Source organism: Betta splendens, chromosome 8 (genome assembly GCF_900634795.4).
Source record: "Betta splendens chromosome 8, fBetSpl5.4, whole genome shotgun sequence".
In the NCBI taxonomy this organism is placed as follows: Eukaryota; Metazoa; Chordata; class Actinopteri; order Anabantiformes; family Osphronemidae; genus Betta; species Betta splendens.
Genome location: NC_040888.2, coordinates 5,418,722 through 5,435,315, shown reverse-complemented (window position 1 = coordinate 5,435,315; position 16,594 = coordinate 5,418,722). Strand labels below are relative to the sequence as shown.

Sequence of the window (16,594 nt, the reverse complement as noted above, 5' to 3'; positions counted from 1 at the left end):
TTAATCACATAACATTTATTTAATTCAACAATTAGAATTTACACATATGTAGAAATATATAGTACAAATATAAAACTGTATTTACAGCACCAAATATTTTAGGGCACATAAAATATTTTGAGTCACTCACAGGAGTGATGACCAGCATAGGCAGGGATGTCACCCCCACAGCAGAGAGGTAGATTTCCGTTTGTTTGTTTTTTTTTTTGTTTTTTTTAAGAAGGCAGGAGGGAAATCACTTCACATCTCTAACAAGCAAATTCTAGGAACCACCTCAACATACTGGCACAACATAAGTTGAAAACAGCACACCTATGCAGCTACAATGTACATAGGGAATCTGATGGTAGTAACAGTGTTACCTCACTTGGTTTTTTTTTTTTAGTTTCTCTCCTCTTGATTATTGCCACAAAATGTCTTTCTCTCAGAAAAACACCACATTTGACCAGGCAGCAACACCATCCAAACCCATCTATAGCTCTTGTGTGTCCCTTCCCAATGATGCAATTCACGTTTTTAATCATAACTGACTATGAACATAGTTCCACATGGTTCGTTTTGTGCATCTGCGGTACATTGAAACCCTACAAACCCCACCTCCGTCCCTCTGAGTAACTCTGATTAGAGCAAACATTAGCCAGAGTGAAGACATCTGTATAGAAACAGGGAAACGAGACAGTCGGCGATGCCGCAACTGTAATATACTGCTGTAATGGAACACTGCATCTTCTCTCTTGTCTCACTGCTCAGGCTGTAATACTCTTCATGAGCATTTAACATCAGCTTTATAGAACACAGTATAAACTGATCCACATTAGTGGCTTAACATGGCATTTTCACTGCTGCCTGGGCATCACATCACACACACATATGATGATGGACATCATTGAGTGATGCTTGTTGGGTGGGTCTGGGTAGTCTTTGGCATTGTGTGTTAAACTGCTACCTCTGGATGCATAGACACATTACTCAGCGACAAGCGTCACAGATCTGGGAGCCAGAAATGATCAGTGACAGTTTCTCTTTTCATTTCAATACATTCTGTACATCTCAGTTTTCTCTGATTTGTAGTTTTCTTTTGTCATGCCATGAGAATGAGTAATAGAAATGCCATTGTTTAAGACAAAAAAATAAAATGCCATTGTGCGTCTCATCCCGCAAGACCACAATCAGAAAGCAGAAAGCATCTATTCACAGACGAGAAGCTGAGCACAGTTACATTCAAAACGCAAACAGAAACCCCAGAATTCCCTAGAACGCAAACATGAGCAGCACAAGTACGTGTCTTCTCATCGTGACAGAAGGATTCACCATTCATTCTCTTTTTACACACTTTTGACTATTTAGAAAGGGAAAGCAAGCAACTTTCTTTGGCACACAGTGACCAAACACAAATCTGAGCGCAGGCATTACATTGAACGGTACTGGTGTGTCTGACGTATAAAAACACTGTAGTCGCGTCCTCTTGGATTACATCACAGAGGGCACAGTAATGAGATTAGGTCAAATAGGATAGATAAGGAGGATCTTGTTGGGGTGAAGAGAGAGAACAAGGGGGGAAATTCTCTGGAGTTCAGATGGAAACGGGAGCGTGCGAAAGAGCCTTTTTCCATGAGCGCTTGCTCAAGGCACCAAGCGGGAGGGGCCGTAGGAGAGCAGGATAAGTCAGAGCGTCCCTGCACTGGCATGTCCCCTCAGGCCATGTCCTTCAGTAATCCTGGCCTGGGTGTGTGCAGACTTGGGGTACCCCCCCCCCACACACACACACAAGGCATGAATGCTTGCACACTGACAGGGGGCAAGTCAGTCGGCCTGAGAGCCAGCACCCCCCCCCCCCCCCCCCCCTCTGTTAAACTACAAAAGTCTTCCTGAAGAGTTCCTCTTGCTTGGCGGTGACACGGTCATGTGTGCAAACTTCACGTTCATTAGGAGCGATCCTGAGTCCAGCAGCAAATCAGCTGCCCTCGCAAGCACACCGTCCGCACGGATGCCACCAAGATCCTGCTGGACTCAAGTTCCACTCTCTCGTTGCGTAAAAAAGCCCCCAACACATTGCTGCGGTGTCACAGGACGAGCGAATGACGTTGGCTGCTGACGTGGGCCGCGCTTCGTTTTCAGCTGGGTGTCAGGTTGCTGTCTTTGGCCCACTTCTGGCCTCTTGGAGAGTCACCTGTCCTGGCGGGAGGAATGCTGTGACTGACGTGTCTAGTGACGCCAGCGCTGAGTCCGGCAGCAGCTCCACATAGCATGCTAGGCGTCTGCGCAGGCTCCCGCTGCGGCTGCCGGGGCATCTGTGGCTGAGGACTGAGGGCGACGTATCCGTGCAGGTAAAAATGCATGCGATGTGTGACGCATATTTGTGTGTCTCCTCTGAGGTTGTTTTGACACTGGACACCTGCGGATACTGTCTGGAGCCTTGGAGATCCCTCCTTTCTAATACACGCTGGTCCAAACACTACACATTAAGAGACCCTTGGTGTTTTGCAGGTCCTTCCAAATTCTTGGCATTTCTCAACCCATATTTCTCTCCAGTATGAGCTGAGCCAAAATCTACAATAAAGAATGAAGGATTTTGTCAGGAAGCAAAGTCAACTTTTGTATTCCAAGCCCTGGGTACGTCACTGCTTTCAAACTCCCTTTCTTTCCCCCCATGTGCTTCACAGGGGACACTGCTCAGAGGTGAAGGAACCCCCTTCTTTCTTTTTCCTCCTCTTCTTCTTGTGCACAGTCCAACAAGCTGTGGCCATCGACAACAGTACGAGGCCCATGACGAGCAGCACCACCGACACAACTTTAGTCTGAGGCAGGTCATTATAGGTGTAGGTTACCCCTGTTCCTGCCACACCGATCACCAAAGAAATAATTCCGAATGGAAAGACGCAGCGGTACCAGGACTTTTCCATGCCTCCAGTGGCCTGGGACAGGCGCTCCAGAGATGAGAGGACCTCAGGAACTTTAGCGCTGCCGGCCTCCAGGGACTGGCCCTCCTGCCCCAAATTGTTCTGGGACTGAGGCGGGCAAGCCAAGTGGCCCGTTGTACAGCCCATAATGACGCTGCGGACTGGTTCCTGGAATCAGGCTGCAGTGTTGGTGTCTTGGATCCCGCGTGAAGTCAGTTGTTGTCTTGAAGAAAAAGACTGGGAGAAGAGGAGAAGGTCTACTTCAGAGCAGTGAAATGTCCTGGGCAGGAATAGCTGGAGCGTATCAGATGAAGGCTTCTACGCCAGCGCTGAAATCCTCTCACACTTTTCCCTTGTCTGCCTCCGTGTGAGGCTCGTTCTCTGCACACTGCCTGCTTGCTCGCTGGCAGCACATTGTACACTCTGCTGAACATACTGACGAGGAATATATACGACCATGGCAAGAGGGAGGAGCCAAGTAAAAAAAACAGGGAAGTCCAACGGCTCTGATTGGCCATCTTTAGTATGACGTCAGGCATAAAAGTAGGGAGAATAGGGGTTGATGGAGCACAGGAAGGGGGAGGGGAGAGGAGTTAACTGCTCCCCTTTTATTCATCTTCCCATCACTACCCATGAATTGCAGTTTTTTTTTTCTTTTCTTGTAGTATAAATCCAGAACCATGCTGCTTGCTGGATTTGAAGGAAGGGAATCCCTCATCATCTCAAAATAGAAAGATAATTGATGAGAGAATCTCAATGTACCCTGCAACACTACAGATATGTCACCTCGGATGGCAATGATACTGGAATGACGATGGTTTTGCACCCTAAAGATTTGGCATGGGAATCAATATTGAACTGAGATCCTACACCCACCCACACCATCCTCCTTTTATTTGCAAGCAGACACCTGCATGTGCTGTACTGGTTTGTGGGAGGATATTGAATATATAGTCCCTCCATAATGAAGGTGCAAACATTGAGCCTGCCCACACATGACAGAAACATACTCATAAACAACACGGGCAGCCCCCACTCATTCCCCACCCACACACCCATGACTGGTGCCAATCCTTTTGAATGTAAGACAACCTAATAGTATATAATCCTCCAGTGTATCCCTTCTATCTAAGAGTCTAAGTAGTAATCGTAAGATTTCACATTAGATTAATTAATTTGAAAATTATCCTTTTGTAAACCCATTATGTCAGAATGCTTTCATATAGTAACAGGTTTTCTACTCCTAATTAGATCAATAGATTCCTGCTCTAGAGTCAACAAGGCAAATTACCACCACATTAAGACACCTATTATTTTCAGATAAATGGCTGCACGAGACAACTGCTCCTGGTCTTGTTTTTGTAGAAAAGATGAGTATAGACCATTTAAATGGTGGGAATTTAACTCAATATGAACCATTATGTCGTGTTTGATGACCATCCTGATGTTATGATCTTTACTTCACCTCAATCTGCAACAGATTTGCACATGAGCCAAAGACAAGTAAAAGAGGGCAAGCGAGGAATGTTTGCGAGGGGCGGGGCTGCAGGAGAAAAGAGACCTTCAAGAGCAATGGCTTTTGAAGGAGAGAAGTGGATTCTTGGTAGCACTGTTCGGTTTCTGTGGATTTTTACCCTGGTGCTGCAATGCACAAAGTCTGAAAAGCAAAAAGGTGAAAAAGTCGGAAGGAATTTGCTTGTGAAAGGCAAAAGTGCTTGACAAAATCAAACTTCTCTGTATATGAGGCATACAGGAGTGCAGATCAGTTTTCCATGGAAAGTAAAACTGCAATGATTTCCACTGTGACTAAAAAGGCAGGAAAAATATTCAATTCAGTTTTATTTATATAGCGCAAATCACAACAAAGGTTATCTCAACATACTTCACACAACAAAAACCCAACAAATCTCACATTCAGCAGACTTTTAATTAAAGCCAATCAGTAAAATTTAATTTATATATTTATACTCACAAATATATTATATTTTTATATATAATAATAAAGTTTTTAGCTTACAGTTTTGATAGCAGCAGTGGAAATGAAGAGCTTGATTGCTGCTTCTTCTCCACCTGTGCTTCCAGGAACGTGTCAGTTGATGTCGACTCCATCAGACTAACATGCTCATCCATGATGAGGGTGTGAGACAGGGATAACATGGGCAGGGCCAGGCCATGCTGGGGGGAGTGGAGGCGCTGTGCTGGTGACGGTCAGAGCCAGGCAGCAGCTGATGTAGACAGGTCACAGGAAGGCTGGGCTGCCAAGACACCACTCCCACATGGACCTGTGTGTTGTGTTGACGTGAGCTCCAAGATGCTTCCTTCCTTTACTTCCTTCACACAAACTGATCCAAGACTGTATGGATGAGGCAGAGTCTTGAGGGACATTGCTACAGTCCCCTACAGATGACTTGGCTGCAATTCTTGACGAATGAGCCAGTTGGTGTCACAACAGTGGGGGCCCTGCTGAAATGGAAGTGCTCGATTTAAAAAAAAAAAAAAAAAAAAAAAAGGAATGTGAGTTACTGAGCTATAAAACGTAGCCCGCTTTTGTTCATCCTGCCAGGGAAGCAGGTCCCCTTACGCATCGTGGTTGTGACTCAGCTAGCTCTGGAGGTGCATGTCCCTGTGTTTGTGTGCACGAGGGTTGGTGCAGCACGGCTCAAACACCCACGTCCTGCTGTGTGAACCCAGCGCCACCTGTTGTCCAGTCTGGCAAAGCCCGTGCCATCTACGCGTCATCTGTGGGCACAAACCTTTGAGACATCTCCCTACACCGAGGCACAGCTTCTTTCATTCTAGAGTGAACTGGCCCCAAATGTGTTATCTTTTATACATATTTGGCAGATAGTCTAAAAACGGAACCATGTGGAGAATTAGTCTGAAGTCATGAGTTCAGTGAAAGCCAGGATTAAAACAGAAAACAAATCCACAGCACTGACACTGATTACCAACACATTGCTGGTTATTATATGAAAAAGTCATATGGTGGTCACAGATCTGTGGGCGCCCTCTACTGGCTTTGGCTAAGTTGCAAAACATTTCCATAACATTCATGCATGGAGTTGAAATAAGATAAGCTGTTTTAGCAAAATGTTATTTTATTTTATTGTATAGTATTGTCAATAGGGCAGGACAGGGCACATCTGTATGGTCAATCAGTGTCGCAGTCCAGGACTGTAGAAGGAAAACGTTCGCCCCCTTCACCAAGCAGGGAGTATAAATCTCTCAGGACACTGGATTTAGGACATCCAGGTCCAGCTAATAAAGAGGAGAGCTGAGGGGACAGGGTGTCCGACAGAGCCTGTAATAAAGAACAAAACCCAGTCAGAACATTATTTTATAGTGGGTGACAACAAACACTCAGCCCAACATAACTCACCTGTTCAAGGTAAACCTGTTGTTGCAGCAGTGCCACTCGCATCCTCAGACTCTCCAGCTCCCTGAGCTCTTCCTCGCTTGTGTAAGTTATAGTCGGCGGCAGAGGTGCAATAGCCTCAACTCCCCACATGGTATTTGCCCCAGTGGGGAAAAGACAACCTCCCTCTGGCTTCCATCGATCCCATGCTTCCCACTCTGTCGGAAAATACAGTTATTTTTAGAGTGTGAGCTGGAGCAACCATACCCTAAAATGTTTTTCTACTCTGCTGCCTCAGCTGAAAATAGCTTAGCCCTTGCCTAGCGACGTCGGCATATACAACTTTAAAACCCCACCATCACATGGAGGCCAGGCCTGTTGAGGCCAAGGAAATTACTGATCTGTCACTGAGGATTCACTGCAGCTCTGCTTTCATTTTCCATATGCCCAGATAGAGAAGTTGCATTAGCTCATTAGCACGATTTGATCACGAGATGCTAGATTGGATGCACATGGTGACAACAACCGGGGGAAGATGTTTGGTTTAGGCAGGGAATCAGAAATTACTGGAAACTTCTCTCCCAGTCTTTAGTAACATACTTCTTCCAACTGTAGATGATGCAAGTGTAAACACGAGCCCTGTCAGTAAAGGTGAAACAGTCATGTGGTGTAAAGGTAAAATGGAAAGTATTTCATTTGATTAGAACTGTATCACTAACTAATGGAAATTTCACTGTGGGTACCAAGTAAGTTATACCCTAAAAACCAGACACAATCACAGATGGATACCCATTATCAAACACAGCTTACAATTTGTAAAAGTGATTTTGCTTTTTTATGAAATACTATGCTGTAGAAAAAAGATTTCTCTTTGCTGATCAAATAAACAATCACAAAAACTAATCAGGTTGACATGTATATGGTCTGTGAAGACCCACCTTTTTTGACTTGGTGAGCACAGTCCTGGATTTCTTCTGCTGTCTTTTGCAAGCTTTCAAGTGCTTGATCACTATCATTCCCATTTTCTGCTGCTGTACAGAATACATAATAAAAAAAACACATTATAATAGCAATACTGTTGCAGAACAGTGTGGAACTGTTTGACTTGAACAGCACAGTGTTAATTAGCCTCATGAGAATCAGATTTAAACTGTTACAATTAGAGATAAATTCCATCTCTGTGCAGGGTCTTCACTACCACTCAAAGAAAAGACTCGACACTTAAATCAGTCTAAATGGCTTTCACAGAGTTTTTCCTGCCAAGTGCCTGTGCGGCTTCTTCCGAAATTACCATCTTCTCACCCACACGCTTCGGTCATCAACCTACTTCATCTGTCCTCACTCATCCACTGCTAATTGTGTGTGTGCAATAGCGTTCAGTCGTTTACCCAGCTCTGTGGTCCCTTCAGAGGCGTATTTGGCCAGCAGCTTCTTTGTCTGGCAGTGCTGGATGAGGTCACGGCCTTGGTGAGTCAGTCTGTCGACCAGAGCCCTGATCTGATCTGGACTTCCGCTTGGCCAATCCTTCGGGAACTAGAGATGTTAGGAGGATAGGTTCATAAACGATGTACAGGATATTAAGAGGCTCCAACTCCTGATTTACCAAAAAATGAAAGTGTACCGTAGCTCTCATTCGCTCTATGAAGTGACTCCTCTCAGGCACAGGCTTCTTTTGCAGAGCATTGACTTTGTCCCACAACCTGAGGAACAACAGAAAAGGAAATTTAGTGCTAATGACAAACATGGTGAATGAACTGTAATATTGTCACAAAAGCCAGACTTGCAAACTTTGGCCACCTGTTTTGCCTCATCCTTAGAGATTTCCATTTTTCTATGGAAATTCTATTTTCTTTTTTCTGCTCAGTCGGTTTCCTTAATGAAGAATGAAAAAGAAGGTGATTGTTTTAACACATTCACTCCTTCAATTATTTTCATGCTCCTGTTGTTCAATAACATACCAGTCTTGTGGAGGCAAGCTCGAAGCCCCTAATTCATCAGTGTGTGAATGAGGTCCTCTAGAGGTGGTGGCATCTTCGTCCGGTTTATCATCTCTTTTACTTCGAATAGTTGTGTTTTTGGAGTGTAATGTTGAGGTGTGAGCAATGGAGGAATGAGCTGAACCAGCCTGCTGTGATTTCCTTTCTCCCTGGTGTTGCACAACTTTAATTGATGAGGCAGGACGATTCTGGATTCCCTTTTTATTATTTATGGTTTTAGACTGTCCAGCTGAAGGTTTTGACACTACTGTTAATGACCCAGGCTTTTTAGGCAATTTCCTGTCAATGATAGCAGACTTAGATCGGACAGTTTTTTGAATTGGCGCTGACGACTGGATTCCATCTTTGCATGAGGCGCTTGCAGCACCTGGTTCTGTTCTAGGTACAGCCTGCTTGCTTCTTTTGGGGTCTTTTTCAGAAACTTCTGAAGCAGTGCGGACCTGAAGAGCTTTCTCCAGTGCTCTCTCAAGCAATTCCAGATCTTCCTTTTCCTCCGGTGAGGTATATGTGTCTATAGATATGACAAACATATACAAACATTCAAACCTTTATTACTTACAATGAACATGCTATTGACAAACATTGCTTAAATTACCTGCTGTAGAATTATGGGCACATTGTGATCCTTCAGATGTGGGTTCTGGTTGGGGTGTTCTTTGGAGACAAAAACAGCTTTCATTGCTTTCACAGCTTTTCATTTGAATTTTTTACACAGCACACTTAAGGAGGGGATCCAACGTCAAGCTGGAACAAGATGTCCTACAACAAATAGTAGGCACCACAGAACCCTAGTGTCTATTCCACCATCACAGCTATTATGGCAGTATAGGACTATATTAGAGTATTTGACAATATTTAAATAAGAAAAACTCATCAGTGTCTTTATTTACTACATAACTTGTTTGACTACCAGTAAAAAGGCACTGCTGGGATTCGAACCCAGGATCTCCTGTTTACTAGACAGGCGCTTTAACCAACTAAGCCACAGCGCCGGATGTTACGGTTAGGCGTAAATTCTTTAATTATGGATTCCGGTATCGCTTATCTCATCTGATCAAACTTTTGTAATTGATAATGCCTGCGATTATCATATCGTGCAAAGAATGACTTCAGTGACTACCGCAGAAAACATAGATCCAGTTTATGGGACCCATATAATACAAGACAATCACTAACAATAACAGAAGAAACAGTGGGGTTAATAAATCTAAGTATACTTACAACGCTTGTAGTATTTCTCTGTAGTGTTGAATACTGTCATTAATCTTGGTTTGCTCAGCTTTGTATAGTTTGATGGTTTGCTCGAGCGTGGTCAGCAATGACATATTTGTGTCTGGTTTACTATTGTTATTCCAGTGACAACACGTAAGAAATACTATCTTACTACGCAAATATTACGCATAGGTTTACAGAAATAACAAACGTGTTCAAAGGGACGGCGTAATTTCGCCGGGCGACATCTTGGCAACGGTTTACTACCATTTAACGCTAATGTTAGCTTTTACGCGCTAATCCCGCGAAACTAAATAACGGATGCGGAAGTCACATTTTCTCTTTCTTGTTGAAAACTGTCACTATGGGCAATGAACAAACGGTTAGTGACGTAAACGCCGCCGTGACCCACTTCTAGCCTGTGAGCAAACAAATACGTATTTGTTTAAAACTAAATAAACATAACCAAAACTTTATAGGTTTATCTCTCGTTAACTTCGTCTGATCTCGCGAGAGGTATCACAGTTACCAGGGAGACCGACGTTGCTATAATACGTTGCCACAACCGCCAGAGTGGAATGGTTTCACGTACAACATTGGTTTCACGTACACCCGCGAGACAGGTTTGAGCCTGGATACTAAGACCTTTCTTACACCATCATCAATCAGACTTGCTGAAATGCTTGAGTCAAACATGTGTCAAGACTGTTTATCCTTTTACATAACAAGATTCATATGATATGATTACGTTTTAAGGTACCCTTTTCGAGAGCTTTGTTCAAGTGCTTGCGTCATTGAAGCTATAAAACGATATTACAAGCGGAGTGCAGAGACATGATATGAATGTCTCTTTGCTCGTTTCCTGCTGATTTAATGCATCATATTATAGTAAATTATCCAACCGGGACTCAGCTCTGATCCAAATTAGCTCATATACGGCCAATAAACAGTCGAGCTACATTATTACACAATTTGATTCTAGTGAATATAAAAAATGATATGGAAGTAAGATTTTTATCATATTTTTTTTGTATAGCAGGACATCAGAGGTATGCTGGCATACAGAAGGGTTATGATGAGTGTGTTAATGTGTTAATGTACCAATTAGATCTGTCCAAGCCATCATCTTACTGGAGTTATGTGAGGCCCTTAGGAGCCTGACAAATGCATAATCAAATAGTTTACCCAGTCACCAGTTTGTTTTTGTTTTGTGGGGGTTCTCATTAAACAAACTTAGAGGATATTTAGTCTTGGCAATCCAGCTCCTTTCATTTTGAAATGCACATGCACTAAGTCCCCAAAGCAATTTGTTCTAATGGCAACAGCTTGCTGGCCCCTTTGGAGGGAAGTGAATCATCTTTCTAGCTCATCTTTACCCCCACCAGCCTCCTGTGCCTCGGTGGCACAGCAGGGGGGAGCACTCAGCTGCCCTGCCAACCAAGCATCTGACACTGCAGCCGGCCGCCACACTGATATCGGCATCTGAGACTCACACACACTTGTTTCAACCCATATGCATATTAAAACACGCATGCCACATAAACACTGTATGTGTATATAGACAAGCACACACTGTCTTTTATGCATGCACTTATGAACAAATCTGCTCAGCAACACAAACATCCACCTCGTCCAAAATTCATGAACAACATGCGTGAATCATATGTACAAAGAACACCTTCAAAATAATTACTAATCTATGATTTATAAGTGGCAGAGCAGCATGTTGTTAACAAAGACGATATGGAGGAAACATATGTTGTTTTTGTAAGGACAGATCATTCTTACATTGATCTGGGAACATGAAGTAAGGGTTTAGTTACTGTTGTGTTTAGGGCTGGCCCTGGACAAACATCCTCTAATCTGGAAGCACTCATTCTAATTACACAGTACACCCTGTACACTATGTGCATGGTGCACTGTGAAGACTGCAGACTCTTCACAATTATGTGCCATCTACAAACCTTCTCCTTTTCAACGCTCAAATTTATTGCATTTTTTAAATGTGTTTGATTGACATTTGGTTTGGAATTTTGTGGATCCAAAGTCCAAACATTTCCTGTTTTTCCTTTTCCTCTAAGAACAACATGTAAGTAAATCTGTTGGTGTGGCCATGTAATGGGTGTGATCAGCATTAGGATATGGGATTAATCTGTTAATGGTCATTTATTTGACAATAAAGATAGGGCACATAAAGCACATATCCCATTACTGTTCATTGTGGTGTCAGCTTAGATCAGATAAAAATTCACTTTCAGGAATGAGCTAATTTTCCTAGAATGAACAACATTCTACTTATCAGTATATTGGTAAATGTGAAAGGCTATAAATTAGTCAAAAGGCTTTGATGGTTGTTCAGTTTGTAGTGAGTAAAATGTGAGCATGTGAGCAACAACCTGCCATACTGCATTTGCTTGATGGCAATGCCATCTTGTGGTTAATCTCTTCTAGCCTGTATGGCCTCAAGTCTATATTCTATCAGTAATAAATTATGTTTTAGGCAGTTACTTTTTAACTTAGCATGATCAAGTTTTTGCACATAAAGGCTCCAGCTGCTGTTCTATGTGTGTAATAAGTGACCTGTTGCCATAGAAACTGCCTACATGAAACGTTTATAATGTTTTATGAACACCGTAATATTTTTTTTAATTTTACTTACACAACATATAGGATTATGTTATTCGTTTATTTAAGATGCAATCATAAGGATCTTTCAGTTGTCGAAATATCAAATATGTAAGAGCGATTGCTAGATAAAGTGTCCAACGCTTTCTGCTTTTTGTTAACGCAATACAAACGTTAGTGGTGAATGTGCCCGTTCAGCATTTTCTGTGTCTAAGGCACGAGCACGTGACTGCGCGCAGCCGCGTGGAGGCGGAGCTAAACAGTTCACTGCAGTTTCACTTTGGTCTGTGTGCCTGATTTGTAGTTCAGCGGAGAACTGTGTACAGCGGTGAGTCCATGAGTTGTTGCTGTGAATGTGTGTACAGTAGCAAAAAGCCACTGATCCACCAGTATTAGGCGGGATTTAATAGGTGAGTAATCTCGATATGGGCGAGATTGCTTGTTGAACACAGAGCTAATAAGCTGCTAGCTAAGTTAGCTAGCTTCAGCCAGTAAAGTTAGCTACTTGTTGTCAAAATGATGATACCATTAAGTTAGAGTCCATTATCGGGAGGTATAATAGTAGAGGCGCATTTCGTAGAGAGATTAAAGGTATCAGATTGTTGTGTCAGATGGCGCCGTTCGGAACCGAATAAGTAAGCGTTAAACAACACAACAAACTGCATTGGCTAGGTTAGCCTCATCCAGCAGTAAACACTTTGAAACCTATAGTAAACCCCAGTAGGCCTGCGTTCCAGGAGATGCTCAGTGTTTGGCTGTGTTCCTGTAGGTTCTTGCATCCTTTATAAAGCACCACCCCCTATGTAAACCACGTCAGCCCCTTCTGCGCTGTATTAGTTTTCAATCTCACATGGATTTACCTGCCTTTCAGAGTCAAGGTCAAGGCTTAAAGCTGCTCAGTCCAGAGCCACAAGGCATCTTTCCTCTGTCCACCATCATCTCAGGGAATACGGCTACAGTGAATAGAAGTGGGGTTAGATCAACTCCCACTTTTCCACATTAGTTCACTGCTGCCTCTTGGGTAAATGTGAGTTGTTCCGTTTAATTTCCGTTTTGTCAGTCTGTTTTTTGTTACTATAAGACCTTAATGATTTTATAAAGCTAAGTCTGGCAAAGCTAATTAGTAATGTCATGTTTTGTCTATATGTTGCCACCACTTGTTGATTTGATGAATGTGAGAATATTGCAGTCACATTTCTTGTTTACTCTGATAAGCAGTTATGTAATCACAGCTCAAGTAACAGTTGTTGCGGCTATATAAAAGCTATATATTGTACTAGCAATGGTGTTGTATGTATAATGCTTATGTATTGTAGTGAATATTGTGCTTACAGACACAACACAAATGTCAGCAGAAAAGATGGAGACAACAAGTGTGCCCAGTGGAGCAGAGCTTGCGTATGAGGAGAATGGCGGCTCACTCAGGTAAATCATAAAGTCTTGTGTTATACACAAAAAATGGATGATGTGAAAAAATTGTGAAATAATGAAAAAATCATCTCTTATATTTTAAATTTTCTTTTCTTTTCTTTTCACCAGACCTGAGGATCTCTCTGAGATGCTGGCAGCAGGGACCAAAGAAGTCCACGAGAAGGCTGAGAACACCCAGTTTGTGAAGGATTTCCTCAGAGGACGCATCCGCAAAGAACTTTTTAAGGTCAGTCTAAAAACAGTTATGTTTAGTAACTAAATGAGCATATGTATGGACAAAAAAATAACGACAAGCTTAAAACCTTTTATTACTCTCTCAGCTTGGTGCTGTGGCGCTCTACTACACGTACACTGCCATGGAGGAAGAAATTGAAAAAAACAAGGACCATCCCCATTTTGCACCCCTTTATTTTCCTACGGAGCTGCATCGTCATGAAGCACTGGCTCGGGATCTGGAATACTTTTATGGCCCAGAATGGCAGAGTCAGATAAGCTGCTCCCAGGCCACTCAGCGCTATGTGGACCGGATCCACCAAGTAGGCCAGGAGGACCCAGTGCTGCTGGTGGCCCACGCTTATACCCGCTATATGGGTGATCTCTCTGGTGGCCAGGTGCTTAAGAAGGTAGCACAGAGAGCCTTAAAGCTACCTTCCACAGGAGAAGGCTTGGAGTTCTATCAGTTTGACTCTATCCATAGCGCTAAAGAATTTAAGCAGCTCTACCGCAGTCGGATGAATGAGCTTGAGCTGCAAATGGAGATAAAGAAGAAGCTGGTGGAGGAGGCTGTCAAGGCTTTTCAGTTCAACATGGAGGTAAAATGTAATGAGAAAGAATAGCAGGTTGGAAAAAATCTATTGGGACATCTTTTCACTTCTTTGTTGGTGTTTAAAAGGGGGCTTATTTCTAATTTGTCATTTCAAAATAATTAGCACTTAATTAATGCTTGTTCTGGCAGGTTTTTGAGGAGTTAGAAGAAATTGGTAAAACCATCCAGGAGGATGTTTTAGATGCTGGCATGTCTGTCCATGGAGCAATGGGAGGAGACATCAGCAAATGTCCCTACTATGCTGCAAAAATGGGTATGTTCATACTTATCTTTGTCACCACTGTGCTGTTTTATTGTACAACTTTAAACTCTCCGCTCTTTCTTGTCCCAGCGGCTTCGGGTGGAACAGCATACGCCTGTCAGCTCGCCATGGCTGTACTCCGGCACCCAACTGGACAGGTCCTGTTTGCTACGTGGTTTGCTGCTCTGGCTGGATTGGCTGCATGGTATCTTATGTGATTCTTGAGCCTGCAACAGTCTCACACACACACAACACACAGGCGCACACACATACACACAGTATTAAGACTAGAATATTCCCACAAACTGCGGATCACAGTTTCAAATGAGGCACTGTTAATCTAATGTTATGCCATTGCTGAGGAAGCTGACAAGACATAGGACCATTATAACATTAACTCCATCCATTTATCCATCTAACTGCACCTTAACCTTCATAAGTCTTTCTTCTCTGTTTGCTTTATATCTCTACCTCCTTTTGTGCTATCCCTCCATACTGTAGTTGTTTTTCGATATGATCACAGACACAAACAGCTGAATAAAAATTTTCTTTATTTCACTTTCTCACAAATTACATTACATTACATTACATATAGTCGATAGTAACATGGTGAGTACGGTTAGTAAAACACATAAAAAGAACAACCCACAGTTACCAATTAATGAGGGCTTTTGTGTTTGCATCGTGAGGCATTTGATGAGAGAGCACAAGCATTTATTGCTTAAAACTGTTCCTGAAAAGTTCCAAATGTAAATGAAAAATATAGAGCAGGATTTATTATTCATACTTTATTTCCTGAGAGTTTATACTTGTGTAATTTGCAGAATATCAGGAATCAGGAAATCTTTTCCTAAATATAGCACATACACTTTAAGTGTAAAATTAATAAACAGCTTTTAAATACACTGTATATTTGAATCTCTACTGATGCATGTTCTGACGCACTGCTGTATTGCCTGTTTCACCGCTTCATATAAAACGCCTGATTTCAGTTTAAAAGCTTAAACATAAAAGATAAATGATTCGCTGATGCCACTTTACCTGCCTATATTAGGAGGAAAGTGTTGGAGAGGGTGTCTGCACATGTTTTAAACAGATATTGTATAATAGTAAAGGTTTGTCTCCAGTTTTATAGTAGACAAGTAGTTTATCTACATGGTGGCTAAATAAACCAAGTGTTGTTAAATTCCCAGGTAGGTCTTCAGCAGCTCTACTACAGTTATGTGTCAATGGTGGATTTACCAGCAAAACCAATTATCCATACTGTGTGTTTGGATTTTTCCTATTGTATTGCACAACTTGGTTATTTTTGAAGCAGAGGATGGAAATCCTTGTGATATTTAGACTGTATGCAGAGTAATTGCATAGTTTAGTTTAACCTGACACATTAATAATAGAAACCTGGTGATGACCTGTCAAACAGCTTCTTGTGAAGTGTACATACATACTGTGCAGTTTTTCTCTATTGGCTACAGTCATTTAAAACAACAGCTGTATTGCAGCTGTTTGATGACAGACATGACGTATAGGTGATGTGTTTTGAGTTTGAAGGTCAGATGGCAGTGCAATGCATTGCATTGCATAGAGAGGACAAACACAGGGACTGCCAAATCCCTGTAGCGTCCATACTTAGATATTTTTCGATGTCACATGTTGACAGGCTTCAGTATTTATGTTCATATTATAGATGCTCGCTTGAATCTCAGGAGCACTGGTGATTACAGCCATCCATGAAACCCAGTGGTGAGGTGGAATGCCTGACTAATGTTGATTTTGAATTTGCTTGCATTTCAATCAACCCCTGCCTTTATTCCGTGTGTGTCTAAATGGACAGAGGAGTTTGCTGTGCTTTCTGTGATGAAACGACGTCTGTGTTCCTGCTGATGCCAAAATAAAGCGCATTGATTTCGACTGGTGTCCTTTATTCGTAACCTGATATTACCAATGATGCAAAGCACCAAAAGACGAATAATCTCTGTACTATAAAAAACACACCCAGATGTGTTC

At 42.4% G+C, this 16,594-nt stretch overlaps 2 protein-coding genes and 1 non-coding gene across 9 annotated transcripts; 1 reads left to right on the top strand and 2 right to left on the bottom strand.

Moving 5' to 3' along the window:
* LOC114860708 (tubulin epsilon and delta complex protein 2) lies at positions 1–9,962 on the bottom strand. Of its 2 annotated transcripts, none has more exons than XM_029159497.3 (9): positions 9,474–9,962; positions 8,848–8,906; positions 8,214–8,763; positions 8,053–8,127; positions 7,877–7,955; positions 7,644–7,788; positions 7,194–7,283; positions 6,280–6,473; positions 1–6,201 (listed from the first exon to the last, which is right to left on the bottom strand). In XM_029159497.3, exons 1-9 carry the CDS (start codon positions 9,575–9,577, stop codon positions 6,052–6,054), a joined length of 1,446 nt encoding a protein of 481 aa, XP_029015330.1. In that variant the 5' UTR covers positions 9,578–9,962; the 3' UTR covers positions 1–6,051. The 2 variants fall into 2 exon arrangements, with proteins under 2 accessions (XP_029015330.1, XP_029015329.1); XM_029159496.3 differs by having other exon boundaries at positions 7,194–7,286; positions 9,474–9,960.
* Positions 9,171–9,244, bottom strand: trnat-agu (transfer RNA threonine (anticodon AGU)). The gene has a single exon. It is a non-coding gene; the product is annotated as a tRNA-Thr (tRNA).
* Positions 9,963–9,997: 35 nt separating the features above from the next.
* On the top strand, positions 9,998–16,498 carry hmox2b (heme oxygenase 2b). 6 transcript variants are annotated; one of them, XM_029159500.3, is made up of 7 exons: positions 9,998–10,087; positions 12,961–13,116; positions 13,424–13,514; positions 13,629–13,746; positions 13,841–14,332; positions 14,476–14,599; positions 14,678–16,498. In XM_029159500.3, the coding sequence occupies exons 3-7, from the start codon at positions 13,435–13,437 to the stop codon at positions 14,803–14,805; spliced, it is 942 nt and encodes a 313-aa protein (XP_029015333.1). In that variant the 5' UTR covers positions 9,998–10,087; positions 12,961–13,116; positions 13,424–13,434; the 3' UTR covers positions 14,806–16,498. The 6 variants fall into 6 exon arrangements, with proteins under 6 accessions (XP_029015333.1, XP_040927854.1, XP_029015335.1 ...); XM_041071920.2 differs by lacking the exon at positions 9,998–10,087 and adding an exon at positions 11,419–11,553; XM_029159502.3 differs by lacking the exon at positions 9,998–10,087 and adding an exon at positions 12,259–12,417 and having other exon boundaries at positions 12,961–13,110.
* The last annotated feature ends 96 nt before the right edge of the window (positions 16,499–16,594 follow it).

Coding starts and splice junctions, on each gene's coding strand:
- LOC114860708 (XM_029159496.3), bottom strand. CDS start 9,577: ATGTCATTGCTGACCACGCTCGAGCAAACCATCAAACTATACAAAGCT. Junction 8,764..8,847: donor TGCCCATAATTCTACAGCAG/GTAATTTAAGCA, acceptor TCATATCTATAG/ACACATATACCTCACCGGAG. Junction 8,128..8,213: donor AGCTTGCCTCCACAAGACTG/GTATGTTATTGA, acceptor TTCTTCATTAAG/GAAACCGACTGAGCAGAAAA.
- hmox2b (XM_029159500.3), top strand. CDS start 13,435: ATGTCAGCAGAAAAGATGGAGACAACAAGTGTGCCCAGTGGAGCAGAG. Junction 13,515..13,628: donor GAGAATGGCGGCTCACTCAG/GTAAATCATAAA, acceptor TCTTTTCACCAG/ACCTGAGGATCTCTCTGAGA. Junction 14,600..14,677: donor CTACTATGCTGCAAAAATGG/GTATGTTCATAC, acceptor TTCTTGTCCCAG/CGGCTTCGGGTGGAACAGCA.